Here is a 25,818-nt window from a genome sequence, read left to right as displayed (position 1 = left end):
CAGGGATACTGGAGTGATGGAGGTAGATATGTATAGGGGAAGGTGACAGGGATACTGGAGTGATGGAGGTAGATATATATAGGGGGAAGGGGACAGGGATACTGGAGTGATGGAGGTAGATATGTATAGGGGGAAGGGGACAGGGATACTGGAGTGATGGAGGTAGATATGTATAGGGGGAAGGAGACAGGGATACTGGAGTGATGGAGGTAGATATGTATAGGGGGAAGGAGACAGGGATACTGGAGTGATGGAGGTAGATATGTATGGGGGAAGGAGACAGGGATACTGGAGTGATGGAGGTAGATATGTATAGGAGACAGGGATACTGGAGTGATGGAGGTAGATATGTATAGGGGAAGGTGACAGGGATACTGGAGTGATGGAGGTAGATATGTATAGGGGGAAGGGGACAGGGATACTGGAGTGATGGAGGTAGATATGTATAGGGGGAAGGAGACAGGGATACTGTAGTGATGGAGGTAGATATGTATAGGGGAAGGTGACAGGGATACTGGAGTGATGGAGGTAGATATGTATAGGGGGAAGGTGACAGGGATACTGGAGTGATGGAGGTAGATATGTATAGGGGGAAGGTGACTAGGAATCGCGATCTAAGATAAACAGAGTAGCAGTGTGTGTATAGAGTGTCAGTATAAATGTATGTGCTTATTATGTGTGAGTGAGAAAATGGAGTGTGTGTGTGTGTGTGTTGTAGTGTGTGTTTTGTAGTGTGTGCGTAAGAGTGTAGGGCCCTGTGAGTGTCTATAGAGAAACTAGCTGATTATTGAGTTGTGGCTGTTAGTGAATAGCATCTGAAATATGTGAAGATCATTTTGCATCTTGAGTATCATTTAAAAAAATTTGAGACAAGAAGAGGGGGAGGGGTGAAGATATCGGCCACTCTCTCCAGAAGGGCCCCGTCTCTCTCCAGAAGGGCCCCGTCTCTCTCCAGAAGGGCCCCGTCTCTCTCCAGAAGGGCCCCGTCTCTCTCCAGAAGGGCCCGGCTGTGTAACTCTCTCCAGAAGGGCCCGGCTGTGTCTCTCTCCAGAAGGGCCCCGTCTCTCTCTCTCCAGAAGGGCCCCGTCTCTCTCCATTCATTGTGTGAATCTGGTTTCTCTGCCCTGATAATGTTGAGGGGGCATGTGTCTGGTTTCTCTGCCCTGATCATGTCTGGGGGGGGGATGTGTCTGGTTTCTCTGCTCTGATAATGTTGAGGGGGCATGTGTCTGGTTTCTCTGCTCTGATAATGTTGAGGGAGCATGTGTCTGGTTTCTCTGCCCTGATAATGTTGGGGGAGCATGTGTCTGGTTTCTCTGCCCTGGTCATGTTGGGGGGGGGGGGCATGTGTCTGGTTTCTCTGCCTTGATCATGTTGGGGGGGCATATGTCTGGTTTCTCTGCCCTGATCATGTTGGGGGGGGGGGGCATGTGTCTGGTTTCTCTGCCCTGATCATGTTGGGGGGGGGGGGGGGGGGGGCATGTGTCTGGTTTCTCTGCCCTGATAATGTTGAGGGAGCATATGTCTGGTTTCTCCGCCCTGATCATGTTGAGGGAGCATGTATCTGGTTTCTCTGCCCTGATAGTGTTGGGGGGGCATGTGTCTGGTCATGTTGAGGGAGCGCGCATGCCTGAACACGAATAGAAGTTCCTGGCCTGCTGCGTGGAAATGTAGGAAAGTGTTTTTTTTAAAATGTTGTACCTCCATTGCGAATGATAATATATGAAAACTATAGTTCTTCACAGTAAGCTATTTGAAAAATCTTTCAAATAATCTCCCCCCTCGATAATCACAGATCCTCGTTGTGAAAGAGCAATGGATGGGCCTACTGCCGCCAATAGGCTGTGTGTTCCATGGAAGGGCCTACTGCAGCATTGGCCAATAGGCTGTGTGTTCCATGGAAGGGCCTACTGCAGTATTGGCCAATAGGCTGTGTGTTCCATGAGCTCATTTCTTTACCTGCCAATAGATGCGTATCAATGTGGTCACATGATAGAGGCTGGTGATCTCACATTTTGTTGAATTATAACTTTTAGATTTTTTGTCATTTTAATTCAGATTATGATTAACCATGGTGACAATGATTTTAGAGAAACCAAAAAAATATTACTTTTCAATATGTTTACATGCACAGTAATAATTACTTGAGTGGGAGCTGGTTGCCCGTACCTGAATGGGAGGGGAGCTGGTTCCCCGTACCTGAATGGGAGGGGAGCTGGTTCCCCCTACCTGAATGGGAGGGGAGCTGGTTCCCCGTACCTGAATGGGAGGGGAGCTGGTTCCCCGTACCTGAATGGGAGGGGAGCTGGTTCCCCGTACCTGAATGGGAGGGGAGCTGGTTCCCCGTACCTGAATGGGAGGGGAGCTGGTTCCCCGTACCTGAATGGGAGGGGAGCTGGTTCCCCGTACCTGAATGGGAGGGGAGCTGGTTCCCCGTACCTGAATGGGAGGGGAGCTGGTTCCCCGTACCTGAATGGGAGGGGAGCTGGTTCCCCGTATCTGAATGGGAGGGGAGCTGGTTCCCCGTACCTGAATGGGAGGGGAGCTGGTTCCCCGTATCTAAATGGGAGGGGAGCCGGTTTCCGTACCTGAATGGGAGGGGAGCTGGTTCCCCGTATCTAAATGGGAGGGGAGCTGGTTCCCCGTATCTAAATGGGAGGGGAGCTGGTTCCCCCTACCTGAATGGGAGGGGAGCTGGTTCCCCGTATCTAAATGGGAGGGGAGCTGGTTCCCCGTATCTAAATGGGAGGGGAGCTGGTTCCCCCTACCTGAATGGGAGGGGAGCTGGTTCCCCGTACCTGAATGGGAGGGGAGCTGGTTCCCCCTACCTGAATGGGAGGGGAGCTGGATGCCCCTACCTGAATGGGAGGGGAGCCGGTTGCCGTACCTGAATGGGAGGGGAGCCGGTTGCCCGTACCTGAATGGGAGGGGAGCCGGTTCCCCGTACCTGAGTGGGAGGGGAGCTGGTTCCCCCTACCTGAATGGGAGGGGAGCTGGATGCCCCTACCTGAATGGGAGGGGAGCCGGTTGCCCGTACCTGAATGGGAGGGGAGCTGGATGCCCCTACCTGAATGGGAGGGGAGCCGGTTGCCGTACCTGAATGGGAGGGGAGCCGGTTGCCCGTACCTGAATGGGAGGGGAGCTGGTTCCCCGTACCTGAATGGGAGGGGAGCTGGTTCCCCGTACCTGAATGGGAGGGGAGCTGGTTCCCCGTATCTGAATGGGAGGGGAGCTGGTTCCCCGTACCTGAATGGGAGGGGAGCTGGTTCCCCGTATCTAAATGGGAGGGGAGCCGGTTTCCGTACCTGAATGGGAGGGGAGCTGGTTCCCCGTATCTAAATGGGAGGGGAGCTGGTTCCCCGTATCTAAATGGGAGGGGAGCTGGTTCCCCCTACCTGAATGGGAGGGGAGCTGGTTCCCCGTATCTAAATGGGAGGGGAGCTGGTTCCCCGTATCTAAATGGGAGGGGAGCTGGTTCCCCCTACCTGAATGGGAGGGGAGCTGGTTCCCCGTACCTGAATGGGAGGGGAGCTGGTTCCCCCTACCTGAATGGGAGGGGAGCTGGATGCCCCTACCTGAATGGGAGGGGAGCCGGTTGCCGTACCTGAATGGGAGGGGAGCCGGTTGCCCGTACCTGAATGGGAGGGGAGCTGGTTCCCCGTACCTGAGTGGGAGGGGAGCTGGTTCCCCCTACCTGAATGGGAGGGGAGCTGGATGCCCCTACCTGAATGGGAGGGGAGCCGGTTGCCCGTACCTGAATGGGAGGGGAGCTGGATGCCCCTACCTGAATGGGAGGGGAGCCGGTTGCCGTACCTGAATGGGAGGGGAGCCGGTTGCCCGTACCTGAATGGGAGGGGAGCTGGTTCCCCGTACCTGAATGGGAGGGGAGCTGGATGCCCCTACCTGAATGGGAGGGGAGCCGGTTGCCGTACCTGAATGGGAGGGGAGCCGGTTGCCCGTACCTGAATGGGAGGGGAGCCGGTTGCCCGTACCTGAATGGGAGGGAGCCGGTTGCCGTACCTGAATGGGAGGGGAGCCGGTTGCCGTACCTGAATGGGAGGGGAGCCGGTTGCCGTACCTGAATGGGAGGGGAGCCGGTTCCCCGTACCTGAATGGGAGGGGAGCCGGTTCCCCGTACCTGAATTGGAGGGGAGCCGGTTGCCCGTACCTGAATGGGAGGGGAGCCGGTTGCCCGTACCTGAATGGGAGGGGAGCCGGTTGCCCGTACCTGAATGGGAAGGGAGCCGGTTGCCCTTACCTGAATGGGAGGGGAGCCGGTTGCCCGTACCTGAGTGGGAGGGGAGCCGGTTCCCCGTACCTGAATGGGAGGGGAGCCGGTTGCCCGTACCTGAATGGGAGGGGAGCCGGTTGCCCGTACCTGAATGGGAGGGGAGCCGGTTGCCCGTACCTGAATGGGAGGGGAGCCGGTTGCCCGTACCTGAATGGGAGGGGAGCCGGTTGCCCGTACCTGAATGGGAGGGGAGCCGGTTGCCCGTACCTGATTGGGAGGCCGAGCTTTAATTACCAGTTGAGAAATTAAAGTAGTTGCTCTTTTTAATCTTTGCGCCAAAACAGTTTTTAACACACGATTGTATTTAGAATGGTTGCTGAATGGGGCTGATGAAAACACATGTTTTACTCCAGCAGACATCAGCTGAGGAGCAGCAGGAGAAATCCCTCTCAGAATAGTCTCTGTGTACTGTGAGCATGTGATAGTTGTGTTGGATAAATAAGATGACTAACGAAAATAGAACCCGGGGCAATTTAATTCCACTAAATTATGCAATTTAACCTGTAGGACTGAACAGCGTCAGTTTGCGCAGGGGATTCTGTTTCTCTCTGTCATTTTTGGCAACTCAAGTCGTTTGTGTGTGTCTGACAACAGTGACAGGAACAGAGGCAGCTTGTTGAGCTAATAGACCAACTAATGTGTCTTACATTCTCTCTCTCTCTCCCTGGAAAAACTGACGTCTATGAGCAGAGGAAGGAGGAAAAAGAGGAGAAGAGTGAGCTGACAGGCAGCAGGCCCTCTCGCCCTACCATCTGACTCCTTCTTCTCTCTCTCTCCTCTTCTTTCCCTCTGAGGGTTTGTCTTATGATGAATGGGGCTGTCTGAACAAACCCTCACCAATTAGACCGAGAAGGGGAGGGAGGGAGGAGGGGGAGCGAGGGAGGGAGGGAGGGATAGAAAGACTGAAGTGAAGAGGGAGGATGTGAGAAAAGAGGTAGAAAATGCGGTCTTTTGTGTTTACAGTAAAGGTCATGAGGACTAAGTAAAGATCTACTAGAATAGTGTCTGTTGTGTTTACAGTAAAGTTCATGAGGACTGTAAAATAAAGATCTACTAGAATGCGGTCTGTTGTGTTTACAGTAAAGGTCATGAGGACTGTAAAATAAAGATCTACTAGAATGTTGTGTTTACAGTAAAGGTCATGAGGACTGTAAAATAAAGATCTACTAGAATGTTGTGTTTACAGTAAAGGTCATGAGGACTGTAAAATAAAGATCTACTAGAATGTCGTGTTTACAGTAAAGGTCATGAGGACTGTAAAATAAAGATCTATTAGAATGCTGTCTGTTCTGTTTACAGTAAAGGTCATGAGGACTAAGTAAAGGTTTGCTAGAATGCTGTGTTTTACAGTAAAGCTCATGAGGACTAAGTAAAGATTTGCTAGAATGCGGTCTGTTCTGTTTACAGTAAAGTTCATGAGGACTAAGTAAAGGTTTGCTAGAATGCTGTGTTTTACAGTAAAGCTCATGACTGTAAAATAAAGATCTATTAGAATGCGGTCTGTTCTGTTTACAGTAAAGGTCATGAGGACTAACTAAAGGTTTGCTAGAATGCTGTGTTTTATAGTAAAGCTCTGTGTGTTTCAGCCTGGTCGTGATGCTAAGGGTGCTGCTCTGGCTCTGTTCACCGCTCGTCTCCACCGCTCTGACGTCACTACCCATAGGGCTGTGCTGCAGGCCATCATCTTTCAGCTGGACAAAGCCATCGAGAGGTAACCAACCCCTGCACTACATTATTTATCTATTTTTATCTCTCTCTACTTAATTAGTCCTATTCTCTCGCTCCTTAATTAGTCCTATTCTCTCTCTCTCCTTAATTAGTCCTATTCTCTCGCTCCTTAATTAGTCCTATTCTCTCTCTCTCTCCTTAATTAGTCCTATTCTCTCTCTCTCGCTCCTTAATTAGTCCTATTCTCTCTCTCTCTCCTTAATTAGTCCTATTCTCTCTCTCGCTCCTTAATTAGTCCTATTCTCTCTCTCTCTCCTTAATTAGTCCTATTCTCTCTCTCGCTCCTTAATTAGTCCTATTCTCTCCCTCTCTCCTTAATTAGTCATATTCTCTCCCTCTCTCCTTAATTAGTCCTATTCTCTCTCTCTCCTTAATTAGTCCTATTCTCTCTCTCTCTCTCTCTCTCTCTCCTTAATTAGTCCTATTCTCTCCCTCTCTCCTTAATTAGTCCTATTCTCTCTCTCTCCTTAATTAGTCCTATTCTCTCCCTCTCTCCTTAATTAGTCCTATTCTCTCCCTCTCTCCTTAATTAGTCCTATTCTCTCTCTCGCTCCTTAATTAGTCCTATTCTCTCCCTCTCTCCTTAATTAGTCCTATTCTCTCTCTCCTTAATTAGTCCTATTCTCTCTCTCCTTAATTAGTCCTATTCTCTCCCTCTCTCCTTAATTAGTCCTATTCTCTCTCTCCTTAATTAGTCCTATTCTCTCTCTCTCTCCTTAATTAGTCCTATTCTCTCTCTCTCTCTCTCTCTCTCTCCTTAATTAGTCCTATTCTCTCCCTCTCTCCTTAATTAGTCCTATTCTCTCTCTCTCTCTCTCTCTCTCCTTAATTAGTCCTATTCTCTTCCTCTCTCCTTAATTAGTCCTATTCTCTCTCTCTCTCCTTAATTAGTCCTATTCTCTCTCTCTCTCCTTAATTAGTCATATTCTCTCCCTCTCTCCTTAATTAGTCCTATTCTCTCCCTCTCTCCTTAATTAGTCCTATTCTCTACCTCTCTCCTTAATTAGTCCTATTCTCTCCCTCTCTCCTTAATTAGTCCTATTCTCTCTCTCTCTCCTTAATTAGTCCTATTCTCTCTCTCTCTCCTTAATTAGTCCTATTCTCTCTCTCTCTCCTTAATTAGTCCTATTCTCTCTCGCTCCTTAATTAGTCCTATTCTCTCTCTCTCTCACCTTAATTAGTCCTATTCTCTCTCTCCTTAATTAGCCCTATTCTCTCTCTCTCTCTCCTTAATTAGTCCTATTCTCTCTCTCCTTAATTAGTCCTATTCTCTCTCCCTCTCTCCTTAATTAGTCCTATTCTCTCCCTCTCTCTCCTTAATCAGTCCTATTCTCTTCTCTCCTTAATTAGTCCTATTCTCTTCCTTTCTCAATTAGTCCTATTCTCTCCCTCTCTCCTTAATTAGTCCTATTCTCTCCCTCTCTCCTTAATTAGTCCTATTCTCTCTCTCTCTCCTTAATTAGTCCAATTCTCTCTCTCTCTCTCTCCTTAATTAGTCCTATTCTCTCCCTCTCTCCTTAATTAGTCCTATTCTCTCCCTCTCTCCTTAATTAGTCCTATTCTCTCTCTCTCTCTCTCTCTCTCTCCTTAATTAGTCCTATTCTCTCCCTCTCTCCTTAATTAGTCCTATTCTCTCCCTCTCTCCTTCACCTCTCAATCCTTTAATGTACATAACAGATAACTCTCCTCTCCCTCTCTCCCTCCCTTCCTCTCTCCCTCCCTTCCTCTCTCCAGTGTTGACACCCAGAGAGATGGTTTAATATTCATCTATGACATGACCAACTCCAGCTATGGGAACTTTGACTATGAGCTCTGTGTCAAGATCCTCGACCTCCTCAAGGTAACACACCGCCTGTGTCCCAAATGACTCCCTGTCCCAAATGACTCCCTGTCCCAAATGACTCCCTGTGACTCCCTGTCCCAAATGACTCCGTCCCAAATGACTCCCTGTCCCAAATGACCCCTGTCCCAAATTAATCCCTGTGACTCCCTGTCCCAAATGACTCCCTGTCCCAAATGACTCCCTGTCCCAAATGACTCCCTGTCCCAAATGACTCCCTGTCCCAAATGACTCCCTGTCCCAAATGACTCCCTTTGACTCCCTGTCCCAGATGACCCCCTGTCCCAAATGACTCCCTGTCCCAAATGACTCCCTGTCCCAGATGACTCCCTGTCCCAGATGACTCCCTGTCCCAGATGACTCCCTGTCCCAAATGACTCCCTGTCCCAAATGACTCCCTGTCCCAAATGACTCCCTGTCCAAAATGACTCCCTTTGACTCCCTGTCCCAGATAACTCCCTGTCCCAGATGACTCCCTGTCCCAGATGACTCCCTGTCCCAGATGACTCCCTGTCCCAGATGACTCCCTGTCCCAGATGACTCCCTGTCCCAGATGACTCCCTGTCCCAGATGACTCCCTGTCCCAGATGACTCCCTGTCAGATGACTCCCTGTCCCAGATGACTCCCTGTCCCAGATGACTCCCTGTCCCAGATGACTCCCTGTCCCAGATGACTCCCTGTCCCAGATGACTCCCTGTCCCAGATGACTCCCTGTCAGATGACTCCCTGTCCCAGATGACTCCCTGTCCCAGATGACTCCCTGTCAGATGACTCCCTGTCAATTGACTCCCTGTCCGAAATGACTCCCTGTCAGATGACTCCCTGTCAAATGACTCCCTGTCCCAACAATGCAGAGTTAAAGTAAGAAAATGTACAAATAAAAAATATTAAATAGTATAAAATTAAATAACAATAATGAGGCTAAAAACAAGGAGTACCAGAACCCAGTCAATGGGCCGTGTTACCAGAACCCGGTCAATGGGCCGTGTTACCAGAACCCGGTCAATGGGCCGTGTTACCAGAACCCGGTCAATGGGCCGTGTTACCAGAACCCGGTCAATGGGCCGTGTTACCAGAACCCGGTCAATGGGCCGTGTTACCAGAACCCGGTCAATGGGCCGTGTTACCAGAACCCGGTCAATGGGCCGTGTTACCAGAACCCGGTCAATGGGCCGTGTTACCAGAACCCGGTCAATGGGCCGTGTTACCAGAACCCGGTCAATGGGCCGTGTTACCAGAACCCGGTCAATGGGCCGTGTTACCAGAACCCGGTCAATGGGCCGTGTTACCAGAACCCGGTCAATGGGCCGTGTTACCAGAACCCGGTCAATGGGCCGTGTTACCAGAACCCGGTCAATGGGCCGTGTTACCAGAACCCGGTCAATGGGCCGTGTTACCAGAACCCGGTCAATGGGCCGTGTTACCAGAACCCGGTCAATGGGCCGTGTTACCAGAACCCGGTCAATGGGCCGTGTTACCAGAACCCGGTCAATGGGCCGTGTTACCAGAACCCGGTCAATGGGCCGTGTTACCAGAACCCAGTCAATGGGCCGTGTTACCAGAACCCAGTCAATGGGCCGTGCTACCAGAACCCCAGTCAATGGACCGTGTTACCAGAACCCAGTCAATGGGCCGTGTTACCAGAACCCAGTCAATGGGCCGTGTTACCAGAACCCGGTCAATGGGCCGTGTTACCAGAACCCGGTCAATGGGCCGTGCTACCAGAACCCAGTCAATGGGCCGTGTTACCAGAACCCAGTCAATGGGCCGTGTTACCAGAACCCAGTCAATGTCCTCGACGCATCATACCTTATATAGTACATTACTCTGGTCACTAGTAGTTCACTATATAGGGAATAGGTCTCTGGTCTATAGTAGTGTACTATATAGGGAATAGGGCTCTGGTCTATAGTAGTTCACTATATAGGGAATAGGGCCCTGGTCTATAGTAGTACCACTATATAGGGAATAGGGCTCTGGTCTATAGTAGTTCACTATATAGGGAATAGGGCTCTGGTCTATAGTAGTACCACTATATAGGGAATAGGGCTCTGGTCTATAGTAGTTCACTATATAGGGAATAGGGCTCTGGTCTATAGTAGTACCACTATATAGGGAATAGGGCTCTGGTCTATAGTAGTACCACTATATAGGGAATAGGGCTCTGGTCTATAGTAGTACCACTATATAGGGAATAGGGCTCTGGTCTATAGTAGTACCACTATATAGGGAATAGGGCCCTGGTCTATAGTAGTACCACTATATAGGGAATAGGGCTCTGGTCTATAGTAGTACCACTATATAGGGAATAGGGCTCTGGTCTATAGTAGTACCACTATATAGGGAATAGGGCTCTGGTCTATAGTAGTACCACTATATAGGGAATAGGGCTCTGGTCTATAGTAGTACCACTATATAGGGAATAGGGCTCTGGTCTATAGTAGTACCACTATATAGGGAATAGGGCTCTGGTCTATAGTAGTACCACTATATAGGGAATAGGGCTCTGGTCTATAGTAGTACCACTATATAGGGAACAGGGCTCTGGTCTATAGTAGTACCACTATATAGGGAACAGGGCTCTGGTCTATAGTAGTACCACTATATAGGGAACAGGGCTCTGGTCTATAGTAGTACCACTATATAGGGAATAGGGCTCTGGTCTATAGTAGTACCACTATATAGGGAAGAGGGCTCTGGTCTATAGTAGTACCACTATATAGGGAATAGGGCTCTGGTCTATAGTAGTACCACTATATAGGGAACAGGGCTCTGGTCTATAGTAGTGTACTATATAGGGAATAGTGCTCTGGTCTATAGTAGTACCACTATATAGGGAATAGGGCTCTGGTCTATAGTAGTACCACTATATAGGGCTCTGGTCTATAGTAGTGCACTATATAGGGAATAGGGCCCTGGTCTATAGTAGTACCACTATATAGGGAATAGGGCTCTGGTCTATAGTAGTACCACTATATAGGGAATAGGGCTCTGGTCTATAGTAGTACCACTATATAGGGAATAGGGCTCTGGTCTATAGTAGTTCACTATATAGGGAATAGGGATCTGGTCTATAGTAGTACCACTATATAGGGAATAGGGCTCTGGTCTATAGTAGTACCACTATATAGGGAATAGGGCTCTGGTCACTAGTAGTTCACTATATAGGGAATAGGGCTCTGGTCTATAGTAGTACCACTATATAGGGAATAGGGCTCTGGTCTATAGTAGTTCACTATATAGGGAATAGGGATCTGGTCTATAGTAGTTCACTATATAGGGAATAGGGCTCTGGTCTATAGTAGTACCACTATATAGGGAATAGGGCTCTGGTCTATAGTAGTTCACTATATAGGGAATAGGGCTCTGGTCTATAGTAGTACCACTATATAGGGAATAGGGCTCTGGTCTATAGTAGTACCACTATATAGGGAATAGGGCTCTGGTCACTAGTAGTTCACTATATAGGGAATAGGGCTCTGGTCTATAGTAGTACCACTATATAGGGAATAGGGCTCTGGTCTATAGTAGTTCACTATATAGGGAATAGGGATCTGGTCTATAGTAGTTCACTATATAGGGAATAGGGCTCTGGTCTATAGTAGTACCACTATATAGGGAATAGGTCTCTGGTCTATAGTAGTACCACTATATAGGGAATAGGGCTCTGGTCTATAGTAGTTCACTATATAGGGAATAGGGCTCTGGTCACTAGTAGTTCACTATATAGGGAATAGGGATCTGGTCTATAGTAGTTCACTATATAGGGAATAGGGCTCTGGTCTATAGTAGTACCACTATATAGGGAATAGGTCTCTGGTCTATAGTAGTACCACTATATAGGGAATAGGGCTCTGGTCTATAGTAGTACCACTATATAGGGAATAGGGCTCTGGTCTATAGTAGTACCACTATATAGGGAATAGGGCTCTGGTCTATAGTAGTACCACTATATAGGGAATAGGTCTCTGGTCTATAGTAGTACCACTATATAGGGAATAGGGCTCTGGTCTATAGTAGTACCACTATATAGGGAATAGGGCTCTGGTCTATAGTAGTACCACTATATAGGGAATAGGGCTCTGGTCTATAGTAGTACCACTATATAGGGAATAGGGCTCTGGTCTATAGTAGTACCACTATATAGGGAATAGGGCTCTGGTCTATAGTAGTTCACTATATAGGGAATAGGGCTCTGGTCTATAGTAGTACCACTATATAGGGAATAGGGCTCTGGTCACTAGTAGTTCACTATATAGGGAATAGGGCTCTGGTCACTAGTAGTTCACTATATAGGGAATAGGGCTCTGGTCTATAGTAGTACCACTATATAGGGAATAGGGCTCTGGTCTATAGTAGTGTACTATATAGGGAATAGGGCTCTGGTCACTAGTAGTTCCACTATATAGGGAATAGGGCTCTGGTCTATAGTAGTACCACTATATAGGGAATAGGTCTCTGGTCTATAGTAGTACCACTATATAGGGAATAGGGCTCTGGTCTATAGTAGTACCACTATATAGGGAATAGGGCTCTGGTCACTAGTAGTTCACTATATAGGGAATAGGGCTCTGGTCTATAGTAGTACCACTATATAGGGAATAGGGCTCTGGTCTATAGTAGTTCACTATATAGGGAATAGGGCTCTGGTCTATAGTAGTACCACTATATAGGGAATAGGGCTCTGGTCTATAGTAGTTCACTATATAGGGAATAGGGCTCTGGTCACTAGTAGTTCACTATATAGGGAATAGGGCTCTGGTCACTAGTAGTTCACTATATAGGGAATAGGGCTCTGGTCACTAGTAGTTCACTATATAGGGAATAGGGCCCTGGTCACTAGTAGTTCACTATATAGGGAATAGGGCTCTGGTCACTAGTAGTTCACTATATAGGGAATAGGGCTCTGGTCACTAGTAGTTCACTATATAGGGAATAGGGCCCTGGTCACTAGTAGTTCACTATATAGGGAATAGGGCCCTGGTCACTAGTAGTTCACTATATAGGGAATAGGGCACTGGTCACTAGTAGTTCACTATATAGGGAATAGGGCACTGGTCACTAGTAGTTCACTATATAGGGAATAGGGCACTGGTCACTAGTAGTTCACTATATAGGGAATAGGGCTCTGGTCACTAGTAGTTCACTATATAGGGAATAGGGCTCTGGTCTATAGTAGTACCACTATATAGGGAATAGGGCCCTGGTCACTAGTAGTTCACTATATAGGGAATAGGGCTCTGGTCTATAGTAGTTCACTATATAGGGAATAGGGCTCTGGTCTATAGTAGTTCACTATATAGGGAATAGGGCTCTGGTCTATAGTAGTACCACTATATAGGGAATAGGGCCCTGGTCTATAGTAGTACCACTATATAGGGAATAGGGCTCTGGTCTATAGTAGTACCACTATATAGGGAATAGGGCTCTGGTCACTAGTAGTTCACTATATAGGGAATAGGGCTCTGGTCACTAGTAGTTCCACTATATAGGGAATAGGGCTCTGGTCACTAGTAGTTCACTATATAGGGAATAGGGCTCTGGTCTATAGTAGTACCACTATATAGGGAATAGGGCTCTGGTCTATAGTAGTACCACTATATAGGGAATAGGGCTCTGGTCTATAGTAGTTCCACTATATAGGGAATAGAGCTCTGGTCTATAGTAGTACCACTATATAGGGAATAGGGCTCTGGTCTATAGTAGTTCTTCCTCTCCTTTTCATCATCCTCTCTTCCTCCCCTCTCTTCCTCCCCTCTCTTCCTCCCCTCTCTTCCTCCCCTCTCTTCCTCTCCTCTTCATCATCATCTCTTCCTCTCCTCTCTTCCTCTCCTCTTCATCATCATCTCTTCCTCTCCTCTCTTCATCATCATCCTCTCTCTCCTTCTATTTCTTCCCCTCTTTTGTCTTTTTCTCTCTTTTTCCATTCACTCGTTACCTGTGTGTGTGTGTGTGTGTGTGTGTGTGTTTGTGTGTCTCTCCTAGGGTGCGTTCCCAGCTCGTCTGAAGTGTGTGTTCATCGTGTCGTCTCCTCTCTGGTTCAGAGCTCCCTTCGCTGTCCTCAGACTCTTCGTACGTGAGAAGCTGAGAGAGAGGGTACGACCGTGTGTGTGTGTGTGTGTTTTGAGATGGTCACTGTGTTGGTGCGATACCTTGTCTCTCAGGTGTGTGTGTGTGTGTGTGTGTGTTTTGAGATGGTCACTGTGTTGGTGCGATACCATGTCTCTCAGGTGTGTGTGTTTTGAGATGGTCACTGTGTTGGTGCGATACCATGTCTCTCAGGTGTGTGTGTGTGCGTAACAGTCTCTCTCTCTCCCATCCCCAGGTGTGTACAGTGAAGGCCCACGAGCTGTCCAATTACATCCCAGTCTCTTCTCTTCCGGAACACCTGAACGGAACCTCCCGGTACAGCCACGTTGCCTGGATACAGTCCTGCGTCAACACACACACCGCCCCAGGCGACGCGAGCACACACCCGCACGACACACACGACTGCGTGGGCAGCCTGTTGCTCTCGTACAGCCTGGAGCCTCACAACGCTAACGCCGCCGCTACGTTAGTCGCTACGCAAACCTCCATAGACTCCCACTCAGATTCGCCGCTGCTGTTAGCCTCCGAGCTAGCGTTAGCGGCTACGGCTAACTCCAACTGCTACGACGACAGTAATGCTAACCCACACGTCCACTGTGACACAGTGAACGGCAGGACTCGAGGCCGGGCCCAGAACAGCCCCCAGAGCTCTGGACTACAGAGGAATCACCAACATTGGAACGGTTCTGCCCGTAACTACGGGGTCAAGGCAGGGTTGGGGGTTAATAACGTTGTTGGGGTTGTTAGCGGCGCTAGCCCCAATGCTAACAGCGTGAATGGTCGCCAGCCCCCTCCCCAGTCGGACACGCCCCCGGACACACCCCTCCACCACAAAGTAGTAGGAATTACGATGAGTGTCGGGTCAGAAACCCTCGACGACGGAACAGCGAACGAGGAAGAGCGGGAAGGAGAGGAGGAAGAGGATGAGGTAGATGGGGTGCCTCCTCTCCCTCAGAAGTCTCTCCCACGCCACCCTCAACCCCCGCCGTCACTCTGCGGCGCGTCACAGCCGGACGAGGACCCTTGTCCCCAGGAAGAGGTGTCCGTACACATGCCTGACGGCGTAGGGATGAACATGTTGGAGCTGGTGGAGCACGTGAAGAAGAGAAAGAAGAAAGGAATCTACCAGGAGTATGAAGAGATACGCAAGGAGCCTCCTACTGGTAGCTTTGACTACAGCAAGTTAGTCTCTCTCTGTCTCACTGTCTCTGTCTCTCTGCCTCCTACTGGTAGCTTTGACTACAGCAAGTTAGTCTCTCTCTGTCTCTCTGTCTCTCTGTCTCCCCCTCTCTCCCCCTCTCTCCCCCTCGCTCTGTCTCGCTCTGTCTCCCTCTGTCTCCCTCTCTCTCTGTCTCCCTCTCTCTCTGTCTCCCTCTCTCTCTGTCTCCCCCTCTCTCTGTCTCTCTCTCTGTCTCTCTCTCTGTCTCCCCCTCTCTCTGTCTCTCTCTGTCCCCCCCTCTCTCTGTCTCTCTCTGTCCCCCCCTCTCTGTGTCTCTCTCTGTGTCTCTCTCTGTGTCTCTCTCTGTGTCTCTCTCTGTGTCTCTCTCTGTGTCTCTCTCTGTGTCTCTCTCGCTCTGTCTCTCTCGCTCTGTCTCTCTCGCTCTGTCTCTCTCGCTCTGTCTCTCTCGCTCTGTCTCTCTCGCTCTGTCTCTCTCGCTCTGTCTCTCTCGCTCTGTCTCTCTCGCTCTGTCTCTCTCGCTCTGTCTCTCTCGCTCTGTCTCTCTCGCTCTGTCTCTCTCTCTCTGTCTCCTCTCTCTGTGTCTCTGTCTCTCTCTGTCTCCCCCTCCCTCTGTGTCTCTCTCTCTGTCTCTCTCTCTCCCTCCCTCTCTCTCTCTCCATTTCTCTCTTTTTAATGCCAGTTAATAGTCTAATCTCTTCCTCTCTCCCTCCTTTTCACTTCCTTCCTTCCTTACTCTCTGTGTAGAAAGCTGTCCAATCAGATCAAGAACAGGTACAGTGATGTCCTCTGTCTGGACCAATCACGTGTCAGACTCTGCCAGCTCTGTGATGATGAGGACGAGGTATGTTTCAGGATAATTATTTATGTCTAATATCAGAAATGGTGTGTTAACTCCCTATGGAGGAGAGTCACCCCCTCTATGCCACATTCATAAAGTATTCAAACCTCTTGACTTTTTCCACATTTGTTACGTTACAAAATAACTGAAATGTCACATTTATTCAGACCAGTACTTTTGTTGAAGCAGTGATGACAGCCTCTATTTTTAACCTTTATTTAACTAGGCAAGTCAGTTAAGAACAAATTCTTATTTACAATGACGGCCTAGGAACAGTGGGTTAACTGGTCTAGGAACAGTGGGTTAACTGCCTGTTCAGGGGGCAGAACAACAGATTTGTACCTTGTCAGCTCGGGGATTCGATCTAGTAACCTTTGAATTACCAGTCCAACGCTCTAACCTGCCGCCCAGTCTTATTTGGTGTGACACTTGAAGTTTGGCACACCTGTATTTGGGGGAGTTTCTCCCATTCTTCTCTGCAGATCCTCTCAAGCTCTCTGTCAGGTTGGATGGGGAGCGTCGTTGCACAGCTATTTTCAGGTCTCTCCAGAGATGTTCAATCGGGTTCAAGTTCGGGCTCTGGCTGGGTCACTCAAGGACATTCAGAGACTTGTTCCCGAAGCCACTCCTGCATTGTCACGACTGTGTGGTTTGGGTCGTTGCCCTGTTGGAAGGTGAACCTTCGTCCCAGTCTGAGGTCCTGAGTGCTCCGTAGCAGGTTTTCATCAAGGATCTCTGTACTTTGCTCCGTTCATCTTTCCCTCGATCCTGACTAGTCTCCCAGTCCCTGAAAAACATCCCAACAGCATGACACTGCCACCACCATGCTTCACAGTAAGGATGGTGCCAGGTTTTCTCAATCTTGGTTTCATCAGACCAGAGAATCTTGTTTCTCATGGTCTGAGAGTCTTTAGGTGTTTTTTGTCAATCTCCAAGCGGGCTGTCATGTGCCTTTTACTGAGGAGTAGCTTCCGTCTGGCCATTGGTGGAGTGCTGCCGAGATGGTTGTCCTTCTGGAAAATTCTCCCATCTCCACAGAGGAACTCTGGAGCTCTGTCTGAGCGACCATCAGGTTCTTGGTCACCTCCCTGACCATGGTCCTTCTCCCCTGATTGGTCAGTTTGGCCGGGCGGCTCTATGAAGAGTCTTGGTGTGTTCTTGAGGATCTTTAATGCTGCAGAAATGTTTTGGTACCCTTCTCCAGATCTGTGCCTCGGCACAATCCTGTCTCTGAGCTCTACGGACAATTCCTTCAACCTCACAGCTTGGTTTTTGATCTGACATGCACTGTCAACTGTGGGACCTTATATAGACAGGTGTGTGTGCCTTTCCATATCGTGTCCAATCAATTGAATTTACCACAGGTGGACTCCAATCAAAAGGTAGAAACATCTCAAGGATGATCAATGGAAATAGGATTCACCTGAGCTTTGTTTCGACTTGAAAACTAATGTGTGTGTGTGTGTGTGTGTGTGTGTGTGTGTGTGTGTGTGTGTGTGTCCAAGACGTCAGACTACATCAATGCTAGTCTTATGGACGGCTACAAGAGGAGCAACGCTTATATCGCAACTCAGGGTGAGTTGGGGAACAAATTCTCTGTGTTGTTGACCCTCAGGGTGAGTTGGGGAACAAATTCTCTATGTTGTTGACCCTCAGGGTGAGTTGGGGAACATATTCTCTGTGTTGGTCACTACTGTTGACCCTCAGGGTGAGTTGGGGAACATATTCTCTATGTTGTTGACCCTCAGGGTGAGTTGGGGAACATATTCTCTGTGTTGGTCACTACTGTTGACCCTCAGGGTGAGTTGGGGAACAAATTCTCTATGTTTTTGACCCTCAGGGTGAGTTGGGGAACAAATTCTCTATGCTGTTGACCCTCAGGGTGAGTTGGGGAACAAATTCTCTATGTTGTTGACCCTCAGGGTGAGTTGGGGAACATATTCTCTATGTTGTTGACCCTCAGGGTGAGTTGGGGAACATATTCTCTATGTTGTTGACCCTCAGGGTGAGTTGGGGAACATATTCTCTATGTTGTTGACCCTTAGGGTGAGTTGGGGAACATATTCTCTATGTTGTTGACCCTCAGGGTGAGTTGGGGAACATATTATCTGTGTTGGTCACTACTGTTGACCCTCAGGGTGAGTTGGGGAACATATTCTCTATGTTGTTGACCCTCAGGGTGAGTTGGGGAACAAATTCTCTGTGTTGTTGACCCTCAGGGTGAGTTGGGGAACATATTCTCTATGTTGGTCACTACTGTTGACCCTCAGGGTGAGTTGGGGAACATATTCTCTATGTTGGTCACTACTGTTGACCCTCAGGGTGAGTTGGGGAACATATTCTCTATGTTGTTGACCCTCAGGGTGAGTTGGGGAACATATTCTCTATGTTGGTCACTACTGTTGACCCTCAGGGTGAGTTGGGGGACAGTTGGATAGGTCTGGATAGGTGTGGATAGTTGGATACGTCTGGATAGTTGGAAAGGGCTGGATAGTTGGGTAGGTCTGGGTAGGTCTGGATAGTTGGATAGGTCTGGATAGTTGGAAAGGGCTGGATAGTTGGGTAGGTCTGGATAGGTCTGGGTAGGTCTGGATAGTTGGATAGGTCTGGATAGTTGGATAGGTCTGGATAGGTGTGGATAGTTGGATACGTCTGGATAGTTGGAAAGGGCTGGATAGTTGGATAGTTGGATAGGTCTGGATAGGTGGATAGGTGTGGATAGTTGGATACGTCTGGATAGTTGGAAAGGGCTGGATAGTTGGAAAGGGCTGGATAGTTGGGTAGGGCTGGATAGTTGGGTAGGGCTGGATAGTTGGGTAGGGCTGGATAGTTGGGTAGGGCTGGATGGCTGGGTAGGGCTGGATAGTTGGATAGGTCTGTACGGGTCTGGATAGTTGGATAGGGCTGGATAGTTGGGTAGGGCTGGATAGGGCTGGATAGTTGGTTAGGGCTGGATAGTTGGGTAGGGCTGGATAGTTGGGTAGGGCTGGATAGGGCTGGATAGTTGGTTAGGGCTGGATAGTTGGGTAGGGCTGGATAGTTGGTTAGGGCTGGATAGTTGGATAGGGCTGGATAGTTGGGTAGGGCTGGATAGTTGGATAGGGCTGGATAGTTGGGTAGGGCTGGATAGGGCTGGATAGTTGGGTAGGTCTGGATAGTTGGATAGGTCTGGATAGGTGGATAGGTCTGGAGTTTTGGATAGGTCTGGATAGTAGGGTAGGGCTGGATAGTTGGGTAGGGCTGGATAGTTGGGTAGGGCTGGATAGGTCTGGATAGTTGGATAGGTCTGGATAGTTGGATAGGTCTGGATAGGTGGATAGGTCTGGAGTTTTGGATAGGTCTGGATAGTAGGGTAGGGCTGGATAGTTGGGTAGTTCTGGATAGGTGGATAGGTCTGGGTAGTTAAATAGGTCTGGATAGTTGGAAAGGTCTGGATATTTGGGTAGGGCTGGATAGTTGGATAGGTCTGGATAGTTGGGTAGGGCTGGATAGGTCTGGATATTTGGATAGGTCTGGTTAGTTGGGTAGGGCTGGATAGGTCTGGATGCTTGGGTAGGGCTGGATAGTTGGTTAGGGCTGGATAGGTCTGGATAGTTGGGTAGGGCTGGATAGGTCTGGATAGTTGGGTAGGTCTGGATAATTGGGTAGGTCTGGATAGTTGGGTAGGTCTGGATAATTGGGTAGGTCTGGATAGTTGGGTAGGGCTGGATAGGGCTGGATAGTTGGGTAGGTCTGGATAGTTGGATAGGTTTATAGTTGGATAGGTCTGGATAGGTGGATAGGTCTGGACAGGTCTGGATAGTTGGATAGGTCTGGACAGGTCTGGATAGGTGGATAGGTCTGGATAGGTCTGGAGTTTTGGAAAGGTCTGGATAGTTGGGTAGGGCTGGATAGTTGGGTAGGGCTGGATAGTTGGGTAGGGCTGGATAGTTGGGTAGGTCTGGATAGTTGGATAGGTCTGGATAGGTGGATAGGTCTGGATAGTTGGATAGGTCTGGATAGGTCTGGATATTTGGATAGGTCTGGTTACTTGGGTAGGGCTGGATAGTTGGGTAGGGCTGGATAGGTCTGGACAGGTCTGGATAGTTGGATAGGTCTGGATAGTTGGATAGGTCTGGATAGGTGGATAGGTCTGGAGTTTTGGATAGGTCTGGATAGTAGGGTAGGGCTGGATAGTTGGGTAGTTCTGGATAGGTGGATAGGTCTGGGTAGTTAAATAGGTCTGGATAGTTGGAAAGGTCTGGATATTTGGGTAGGGCTGGATAGTTGGATAGGTCTGGATAGTTGGGTAGGGCTGGATAGGTCTGGATGGTTGGGTAGGGCTGGATTGTTGGTTAGGGCTGGATAGGTCTGGATAGTTGGGTAGGGCTGGATAGGTCTGGATAGTTGGGTAGGTCTGGATAATTGGGTAGGTCTGGATAGTTGGGTAGGTCTGGATAATTGGGTAGGTCTGGATAGTTGGGTAGGGCTGGATAGGGCTGGATAGTTGGGTAGGTCTGGATAGTTGGATAGGTTTATAGTTGGATAGGTCTGGATAGGTGGATAGGTCTGGACAGGTCTGGATAGTTGGATAGGTCTGGACAGGTCTGGATAGGTGGATAGGTCTGGATAGGTCTGGAGTTTTGGAAAGGTCTGGATAGTTGGGTAGGGCTGGATAGTTGGGTAGGGCTGGATAGTTGGGTAGGGCTGGATAGTTGGGTAGGTCTGGATAGTTGGATAGGTCTGGATAGGTGGATAGGTCTGGATAGTTGGATAGGTCTGGATAGGTCTGGATATTTGGATAGGTCTGGTTACTTGGGTAGGGCTGGATAGTTGGGTAGGGCTGGATAGGTCTGGACAGGTCTGGATAGTTGGATAGGTCTGGATAGTTGGGTAGGTCTGGATAGGTCTGGATAGTAGGGTAGGGCTGGATAGTTGGGTAGTTCTGGATAGGTGGATAGGTCTGGGTAGTTAAATAGGTCTGGATAGTAGGGTAGGTCTGGATAGTTGGAAAGGTCTGGATATTTGGGTAGGGCTGGATAGTTGGATAGGTCTGGATAGTTGGGTAGGGCTGGATAGGTCTGGATATTTGGATAGGTCTGGTTAGTTGGGTAGGGCTGGATAGGTCTGGATAGTTGGATAGGGCTTGATAGTTGGATAGGGCTGGATAGTTGGGTAGGGCTGGATAGTTGGTTAGGGCTGGATAGTTGGGGTAGGGCTGGATAGTTGGGGTAGGGCTGGATAGTTGGGGTAGTGCTGGATAGTTGGTTAGGGCTGGATTGTTGGATAGGTCTGGGTAGTTGGATAGGTCTGGATAGTTGGGTAGGTCTGGATAGTTGGATAGGTCTGGATAGTTGGGTAGGTCTGGATAGTTGGATAGGTCTGGATAAATCTGGATAGTTGGGTAGTGCTGGATAGTTGGGTAGGTCTGGGTAGTTGGATAGGTCTGGATAGTTGGGTAGGTCTGGATAGTTGGATAAATCTGGATAGTTGGGTAGGGCTGGATAGGTCTGGATAGTTGGGTAGGTCTGGATAGTAGGGTAGGTCTGGATAGTTGGATAGGGCTGGATAGTTGGGGTAGGGCTGGATAGTTGGGTAGGGCTGGATAGTTGGGGTAGGGCTGGATAGTTGGGTAGGTCTGGATAGTTGGATAAATCTGGATAGTTGGATAGGTCTGGATAAATCTGGATAGTTGGGTAGGTCTGGATAAATCTGGATAGTTGGGTAGTGCTGGATAGTTGGGTAGGTCTGGGTAGTTGGATAGGTCTGGGTAGTTGGATAGGTCTGGATAGTTGGATAGGTCTGGATAGTTATGGTTTGACTGTTATGGTTGTGGTTGAGTTGTGGTTTGACTGCTTTGGTTGAATTGTGGTTGTTTTATGGTTGTGTTGTGGTTGTTTTGTGGTCGTGTTGTGGTCGAGTTTTGGTCGAGTTGTGGTCGAGTTGTGGTTGTGTTGTGGCTGAGTTGTGGTTGTGTTGTGTTGTGGTTGAGTTGTGGTTTGACAACTTTGGTTGAATTGTTGTTGTTTTATGGTTGTGTTGTGGTTGTTTTGTGGTTGTGTTGTGGTTGAGTTGTGGTTGTGTTGTGGTTGTGTTGTGGTTGAGTTGTGGTTGAGTTGTGGTTGTGTTGTGGTTGTGTTGTGGTTGTGTTGTGGTTTGACAGCTTTGGTTGAATTGTGGTTGTTTTATGGTTGTGTTGTGGTTGTGTTGTGGTTGAGTTGTGGTTGAGTTGTGGTTGTGTTGTGGTTGTTTTATGGTTGTGTTGTGGTTATGGTTGTGTTGTGGTTATGGTTGTGGTTGTGTTGTGGTTGTGGTTGTTTTATGGTTGTGGTTGTGGTTGTTTTATGGTTGTTTTGTGGTTGACAGCTTTAGTTGAATTGTGGTTGTTTTATGGTTGTGTTGTGGTTGTTTTATGGTTGAGTTGGGGTTTGACTGCTTTGGTTGTTGTGGTTGTGTTGTGGTTGTTTTATGGTTGTGTTGTGGTTGTGGTTGAGTTGTGGTTGTGTTGTGGTTGAGTTGTGGTTTGACAGCTTTAGTTGAGTTGTGGTTGTGTTGTGGTTGTGTTGTGGTTGTTTTATGGTTGTTTTATGGTTGTGTTGTGGTTGTTTTATGGTTGTGTTGTGGTTGACAGGTCCTCTGCCGAAGACATTTGGTGATTTCTGGCGCATGGTGTGGGAGCAGATGGTGCTGATAGTTGTCATGACTACCAGGTAAACCTTGAGTTCTAATGCACACTAACACTGACAGACTTGGTTCAACCTCACCAACACTGACAGACTGGGTTCAACCTCACCAACACTGACAGACTGGGTTCAACCTCACCAACACTGACAGACTGGGTTCAACCTCACCAACACTGACAGACTGGGTTCAACCTAACCAACACTGACAGACTGGGTTCAACCTAACCGTGTGTGTAACAGACTGGGTTCAACCTCACCAACACTGACAGACTGGGTTCAACCTCACCAACACTGACAGACTGGGTTCAACCTCACCAACACTGACAGTCTGGGTTCAACCTCACCAACACTGACAGTCTGGGTTCAACCTCACCAACACTGACAGACTGGATTCAACCTCACCAACACTGACAGACTGGATTCAACCTAACCAACACTGACAGACTGGGTTCAACCTCACCAACACTGACAGACTGGGTTCAACCTCACCAACACTGACAGACTGGATTCAACCTCACCAACACTGACAGACTGGATTCAACCTCACCAACACTGACAAACTGGATTCAACCTCACCAACACTGACAGTCTGGGTTCAACCTCACCAACACTGACAGTCTGGGTTCAACCTCACCAACACTGACAGACTGGGTTCAACCTCACCAACACTGACAGACTGGGTTCAACCTCACCAACACTGACTGACTGGGTTCAACCTCACCAACACTGACAGACTGGATTCAACTTTACCAACACTGACTGACTGGGTTCAACCTCACCAACACTGACTGACTGGGTTCAACCTCACCAACACTGACTGACTGGGTTCAACCTCACCAACACTGACTGACTTGGTTCAACCTCACCAACACTGACTGGGTTCAACCTAACTGTGTGTGTGTGTGTGTGTGTGTGTGTGTATATATGACTGACTGGGTTCAACCTGTGTGTGTTTCAGGGTGGTAGAGCGTGGGAGAGTAAAGTGTGGTCAGTACTGGCCGAAAGAGGAGGGGACAACGGAGCAGCATGGACACTTCCTGGTTAGGAACACATCCATCCAGCTGTATCAGGACTTCAGACTGTCTCACCTGGAACTATACAACAGCCAGGTACACACACACCCATCCATCCATCCATCCATCCATCCATCCATCCAGCTAAATCAGGACTTCAGACTGTCTCACCTGGAACTATACAACAGCCACCTGTCTCTCTGTCTCTCTCTCTTTCTGTCTCTGTTTCTCTCTCTCTGTCGCTCTGTCTCTCTTTTTCTCTCTGTTTCTCTCAATCTCTTTCTCTCTCTCTCATCCCTTCATGTCTCCAGACAGGTGAGAGGAGGGAGGTCTCCCACTACCTGTATGTCAGCTGGCCAGACTTCGGTGTGCCCAAGTGTGCGTTGGCCATGTTGGATTTCCGTGAGCACGTGCAGCAGCGTCAGGAGGCGGCGCTGAGGAGTCTGGGAGCTGAGTGGGTGGGACCCCCAGGTGGGCCACCGCTGGTTGTACACTGCAGCGCAGGCATCGGACGCACAGGTGGGTCGTTGATAGTGATGGATGGCAAGTATTCTCTCTCTCTCCCTCTCTTCTCCTCCTCTCTTCTCCTTCTCCTCCTCTCTTCTCCTTCTCCTCCTCTCTTCTCCTTCTCCTCCTCTCTACTCCTCCTCCTCCTCTCTACTCCTCTCTCTCTCTCCGTCTCTCTCTCTCTCTCTCCTCCTCCTCTCTTCTCCTTCTCCTCCTCCTCTCTCTCTCTCTCTCTCTCCCTCCACTAACCTCTCTCTTTCTCTCTCTCGTTTCTCTCCTCCCTCTCTTTCTCTCTCTCTTTCTCTCTCTCTCATTTCCCTCCTCAGGTACGTTCTGTACCCTGGACATCTGTCTGTCCAGGCTGGAGGACATTGGGACGGTGGATGTGTGTGAGACAGTGAGGAGGATGAGGACCCAGAGAGCCTTCAGTATACAGACCTGGGATCAGTATTACTTCTGCTACACGGCCGTCATCGAGTACGCACAGCGACGCGGCAAACTGACCCCGGTACAGTGGTCCGATTCAGACCTAGAGACAGACAGCGAGTGACGGGAATGGGATGGGTGGAGGATGGAATGAACGCAGGCTGAGAGAGGGAGGGAAACAGGATGTGTTCCAGGAAGAGGAAGAGGGTGGAGGATGGAAACAGGATGTGTCCCAGGAAGAGGAAGAGGGTGAAGGATGGAAACAGGATGTGTCCCAGGAAGATGGTGGAGGATGGAATGAACGCAGGCTGAGAGAGGGAGGGAAACAGGATGTGTCCGAGGAAGAGGGTGGAGGATGGAATGAACGCAGGCTGAGGGAGGGAGGGAAACAGGATGTGTCCGAGGAAGAGGGTGGAGGATGGAATGAACGCAGGCTGAGGGAGGGAGGGAAACAGGATGTGTCCCAGGAAGAGGAAGAGCGTGTGAAAGCTAAACGACTCTTTGAATTACTCCCCCAAATCATGAGGAGGAGAAGAAGATGAGATGTATCAACGATTGATTGATTGATTGATTGATTAATTGATTGATAGAGCAGTATCCTGCCATTTAGTATGTAGTGGGGCGGCTCTGAGCTAAGAGGAGCTCTCCTGGCCTGGCCTGTTTCTCCCATAGAGCTAAGAGGAGCTGGCCTCTCCTGTCCTGGCCTGGCCTGGCCTGTTTCTCCCATAGAGCTAAGAGGAGCTGTCCTGTCCTATCCTGGCCTGGCCTGGCCTGGCTTGTCCTGTTTCTCCCATAGAGCTAAGAGGAGCTGGCCTGTCCTGTCCTATCCTGGCCTGGCCTGGCCTGGCCTGTTTCTCCCATAGAGCTAAGAGGAGCTGGCCTGTCCTCTCCTGTCCTGTCCTGGCCTGGCCTGTTTCTCCCATAGAGCTAGCTAGAGGGCTCTGCTTTGCACCTGTGCGACAATGTCTTGTGTGACAGCATGTGCTGCACCATAGAGGTCTGTCTAAGTCTATGGTCGCTCTCCCTATCCCTAGTCGTACATCCTAGTGACAATGGCACACGACGATGAATGACCCCCTGGACTGTCAACCTTCTTTTTGACTTCTTCTTCTTCTGTCTTATTGGCCTTTAGTTCTATGGTGATGTATTTCCTGTTCCTGTTTTTTGACTTTTCACCCCGTTTAGGTAATGAAACCCCTCCGCAAGCCAAAGCCGCCGACTCCCTGAATGCTTGAACGTACT

At 49.1% G+C, this 25,818-nt stretch overlaps 1 protein-coding gene across 1 annotated transcript in view; it reads left to right on the top strand.

Moving 5' to 3' along the window:
- LOC139394650 (protein tyrosine phosphatase non-receptor type 9b) overlaps positions 1-24,853 on the top strand; it is a 31,347-nt gene extending 6,494 nt beyond the window's left edge. Inside the window, exons 4-13 of the mRNA XM_071142754.1 lie at positions 5,878-6,002; positions 7,754-7,859; positions 13,846-13,956; positions 14,186-15,132; positions 15,875-15,971; positions 17,474-17,543; positions 22,579-22,657; positions 23,589-23,739; positions 23,955-24,162; positions 24,477-24,853. Coding sequence (XP_070998855.1) covers positions 5,878-6,002; positions 7,754-7,859; positions 13,846-13,956; positions 14,186-15,132; positions 15,875-15,971; positions 17,474-17,543; positions 22,579-22,657; positions 23,589-23,739; positions 23,955-24,162; positions 24,477-24,700 — 2,118 coding nt within the window. The 3' untranslated portion in view covers positions 24,701-24,853. The remainder of the gene's footprint in view (positions 1-5,877; positions 6,003-7,753; positions 7,860-13,845; positions 13,957-14,185; positions 15,133-15,874; positions 15,972-17,473; positions 17,544-22,578; positions 22,658-23,588; positions 23,740-23,954; positions 24,163-24,476) is intronic.
- Positions 24,854-25,818: the final 965 nt, after the last annotated feature.

Source organism: Oncorhynchus clarkii, unplaced genomic scaffold, assembly GCF_045791955.1.
Source record: "Oncorhynchus clarkii lewisi isolate Uvic-CL-2024 unplaced genomic scaffold, UVic_Ocla_1.0 unplaced_contig_13804_pilon_pilon, whole genome shotgun sequence".
Classification (NCBI taxonomy): Eukaryota; Metazoa; Chordata; class Actinopteri; order Salmoniformes; family Salmonidae; genus Oncorhynchus; species Oncorhynchus clarkii.
The sequence above is the reverse complement of the archived record's forward strand: the minus strand, read 5'-3'. Positions and strand labels throughout refer to the sequence as shown.